This window comes from Mastomys coucha, chromosome X (assembly GCF_008632895.1).
Source record: "Mastomys coucha isolate ucsf_1 chromosome X, UCSF_Mcou_1, whole genome shotgun sequence".
Taxonomy (NCBI): domain Eukaryota; kingdom Metazoa; phylum Chordata; class Mammalia; order Rodentia; family Muridae; genus Mastomys; species Mastomys coucha.
Window position 1 is genome coordinate 128,105,280 of NC_045030.1, and position 4,365 is coordinate 128,109,644.

At 43.1% G+C, this 4,365-nt stretch overlaps 1 protein-coding gene and 1 pseudogene across 15 annotated transcripts in view; one reads left to right on the forward strand and one right to left on the reverse strand.

Moving 5' to 3' along the window:
- Window positions 1-2,959, forward strand: part of Armcx1 (armadillo repeat containing X-linked 1) — a 4,783-nt gene extending 1,824 nt beyond the window's left edge. For all 15 annotated transcript variants that reach the window (XM_031367974.1, XM_031368002.1, XM_031367965.1 and 12 more), the window contains one exon: window positions 265-2,959. In XM_031367974.1, coding sequence (XP_031223834.1) covers window positions 397-1,785 — 1,389 coding nt within the window. In that variant the 5' untranslated portion in view covers window positions 265-396 and the 3' untranslated portion in view covers window positions 1,786-2,959. The remainder of the gene's footprint in view (window positions 1-264) is intronic.
- A 787-nt stretch (window positions 2,960-3,746) lies between these two features.
- Window positions 3,747-4,186, reverse strand: LOC116088684 (annotated as a pseudogene).
- Between the last annotated feature and the right edge of the window lie 179 nt (window positions 4,187-4,365).

Genomic DNA, 4,365 nt, shown 5'->3' on the forward strand with positions numbered 1-4,365 from the left:
TGTGTGTAATAAATTGAATATACTATAAATATATTCAATTGGACATTCTTGGGATGGGTGGAAGAACATAAATATAGAGAATGTGGATGTTTGGAAAACTTCCAAAATTGCTTCCAGATAAAGGAAAGGATTAATGATGAGAACACCAAGCCCCAAATGTTAGCTAATATCTCTATATGTTTGTAGGCACGTGATTGTCTATTTACATACAAAAGCACAATTAGAGAAGTCAAAATTTTGTAATCTTCCTTTTTTTCCTTCCAGGTATCACTGTATCTGCTGTTGTAGCTGCCCCTAACCCACAGAATCTGAATACTTTGCCCCTGACCCAAGAATATTCTGGACCAGAACAAGCCAGCTCTGTGTCCAGGTTAAGGGATTCACGCCAGCTGTACCATGGGCCGCACCCGAGAAGCTGGATGTGTGGCTGCAGGCATGGTCATTGGGGCTGGTGCCTGCTACTGTGTATACAGACTGACCTGGGGAAAAGATGAGAATGAGAAGTTGTGGGATGATGAAGATGAGCAAGAGGAGGAGGGAGAGCAGGAAAAGTCTTGTAGTGGCAAACCAGAAATTGGGGGCAAAACTGAGAAAGAACTTAAGACTAATGCTGGGGTAGGGGCGGGAGCCAAACCTCAAGATGACTCAAAGTCCAAGGTTGGGGTGAATGTGGGGCCTGAGAATGGTCCAGGTGTAAAGAAGGAAGTGCACCCAGATTCCCAGAGTGGGGGTGGCCTAGAGGCTAAGGCCAAGGCCCTTTTCAAGATCCTAAAGGAACAGGCAAGTGCAAAGGCAGGCAGAGGCATAAGGCTTTCTAACATTTCTAGGAATAGGACCCTGACATCAAGTTTGCCCTGCCCAGGAGGCAGAGGTGGAGGCTGCCACCCAGGAAGGACTGGCTCTAGGGCTAGGAACAGGACAAGTGGGAAAGTCAAGAGAAAGAACCGAAGCAAGAGCAACAAGGCTCCAGCCACATGGCCTGTACGCAAGGGCAAGTTCAACTTTCCCTATAAAATTGATGATATTCTGAGTGCCCCCGATCTTCAAAAGGTCCTTAACATCCTGGAGAGAACAAACGACCCTTTTACTCAGGAAGTAGCATTGGTCACACTGGGTAACAATGCAGCGTATTCATTTAATCAAAATGCCATCCGTGAATTGGGCGGAGTCCCAATTATTGCAAAACTGATAAAAACAAGAGACCCCATTATTAGGGAAAAAACTTACAATGCTCTTAATAACTTGAGTGTTAATTCTGAAAATCAGGGCAAGATTAAGACTTATATCAGTCAAGTGTGTGATGATACCATGGTTTGTCGCTTGGACTCAGCGGTCCAGATGGCTGGATTAAGACTCCTAACCAACATGACTGTGACTAACCACTACCAACATTTGCTTTCCTATTCTTTCCCAGATTTCTTTGCTCTGTTATTCCTGGGAAATCACTTCACCAAGATACAGACTATGAAACTCATTATAAACTTTACTGAAAACCCAGCCATGACAAGAGAGCTGGTCAGTTGTAAAGTGCCATCAGAATTGATTTCTCTTTTTAATAAAGAGTGGGATAGAGAGATTCTTCTTAACATTCTTACCCTCTTTGAAAATATAAATGATAACATAAAAAGTGAAGGGCTTGCATCATCCAGGAAAGAATTCAGCAGAAGCTCACTATTTTTCTTATTTAAAGAGTCTGGAGTATGTGTGAAGAAAATCAAAGCATTAGCAAGTCACAAGGATCTGGTGGTCAAAGTGAAAGTTCTAAAAGTCTTAACCAAATTGTAATTGGAGATCTGTTCCAAACAACACTGATGTGATGTTTCTTAAGTTTGCACGTGGGAACAATGCATTTTGTAAATTCTTCAGTTTTCAGTGCGCTTGTGTAGCAAAGGGATCCTTTAAGCTGCTATTTAGGAATAAAGAATATCACAGATTATCAATAGCCATTGATGCTGGCTTTAGACTGAGCCACTTTAAGTATGCCAAATATATATTAGAGCTTGCACAGAGAAAGCACTTATTCATTCAACTTGCTACCTAGGTTGAGATATTTTTATTGTTTAACTAAACTGACAGTGAAGTAACTATATGTCATAAATAAGCTATACTTTTATATTGATTTAAATTTGGTCATCTAAGAGTTGTGCTTTATCAATAAAGTTATGTTTAAGCAGAAGAAAATAAAAAGCACTGTCTTTGTCCTTGGGTTCAGGATCTATTTGGAGACAACATATCTGACAATACTTAAATTTAATGTCTGTGTATGTTTATAAAATTCTAATCTCAGCACTTGGGAGGCAGAGGCAGGTGGGTCTTTATGAGTTCAAATCCAGCCTGGTCTTCAGAGCAAGTTCCAGGACAGCCAAGGCTATAACAGAGACACTCTTGTCTCAAAAAACAAATCAACAAATCGGGAAGTTTCTAGGCACCAGTGAATGCTTCCTATCGGTGCTTAGAGGCAGCCAAAGCTATTGTATACAATGATCCCTAGGAATATTTTTTTTGGAGAAGGGGAACTTAAGGAGGCTGTGCTTGAAGAATAAAATACAACAGGCCAGAAGGTCATTAAGGATGGATTGGTGGAAGAAAAGCCTAGAGGTGCAGATATAGCTTCAGAGAGAACGTATCTGATGACCCTGTATCTGTTTAAAGAGGGGACCCTTATAAAATAATTCATAAAACGTCAATGGGGCTGACAGGTTACTAGGAAGGATTCTTACAGACCATTGCCTCATCGGTCACAGGTCACAGAAGATCACCAGAACCACAAGCATGTGCAGATGCTGCTGAACCTGACAACTTTAATCATCAATGTCATGAATTTTTGTTTGAAATCATCAGTTATGATCTTCCTTATTCTGTCTTTACACCTTTTCTTCTTGCCTCAGACTCTTTGAATAAGTCCACGGTTTAATGTGCTATGTTGGTCTGAGTAGTAAATCTCCCTGTGACTCTCAAATAATCAGTTTTCTTTGGTTAATCTCTGTGTGTGTGTTTTGTTTTTATGTTTTTATTTCAGATGATGAGAGGATAAGCTGGATTGTGGCAAGTGCTGAGTGAGACAGGTGTGGGGCAAGGCTAGGCCAGTTCCTGGTGTCCCAGTATTTCCCCAAAAGGTTGTAGCTCTCAATCATTTTAGGAAGAGCAGGATCCTGGCTGTGACTGGTCTGTAAAGCTCATGGGTCAGGTCAGGGAGAAGTTAGTTTCTCCCCTTTGAGGGATGCTATCAAGACACTCAGAGGATAGCCTGTCATTTTGATTCCTCATCAAACGCATTTAGGATCTCTGTCAGTCCAAATGTGCTCAGAGATAATTTTGTAATGATGGAGCTCAGTTGCTTATAAATCGTCCCCACCTTCTCAAAGCATAAAATTTCAAGGCTCAGGAAACAGGTTTTCTTTCTTTAATTCATATTTCATCTGCCTTGTTTCAAAAGAGACTCCAGTGTGGGGCAGACGATTGATGTAGGTAACATCCATTTCATGTTCATGGCTCTCTCTGGTTTTGCTTGGTTCTGTTGAGAATGCCTTTGAACATAGCGATCACATATGACTATTTTTCTATGCTGGCTGTTCACACTACATTTACACAACTTCCCAGGCTGAAGCTTGTCCTGGTTTGTCTGTTTTTGTTTTGTTTTGTTTTGTTTTTTTAAGAGAAATGTTGTTTAATGGTAAAGCTTAGCACACTCCAGCACCAGGACTGGCATGGAGTCAAAGCAGGGACGGCCGGGTGACCCCACGGAGCCTCACATGGCGAAGAGGAAGAGGAAGGCGATCATCAAACAGAAGAGTCCCATGGCCTCAGACAGGGCAAAGCCCAGAATGGCATAGGAGAAGAGCTGCTGCTTGAGAGATGGGTTCCTGGCATAGCCAATAATCAAGCTACCAAACACTGTGCCAATGCCAGTCCCTGATCCAGCCACACCACTGTGGCAGCCCCAGCACCAATAAAGTTGGCTGCTGTGTCGATGTCCCTGGAAATGACACTGGTCTGGAACTCCCTTCGGGCCACCTGGAGAGGGGAGCTGCTGCAGGAAGGTGGTTTAGATGGGGTCTCTGGTCTACTCAGGAGGGAGGCAGACACAGGCCTGATTAGACCCCTCGTACAGGAGCGGTTCAGAGCTGGAGAAATGAGCAGTGCCTTGGTGGTCTGCATTTTTCAATCTCCCAGCTTTAGCCCTTGGTCTCAGCGCTCAGCTCCCCTTCCCACAAGTTCAGGGTTCCTTCACTCGGTTTGTCTGTTTTAAGTTGCGGCCCTCTCTTGTCTTTAATTCAGAGCAATCTCAGCTCTGTTGCTAGGTCTTCTGTGTGCTCAGGCTGAGGGCAAGGTGGGGGCAGGAAAGGGGTTCTGACTTAGAACTGA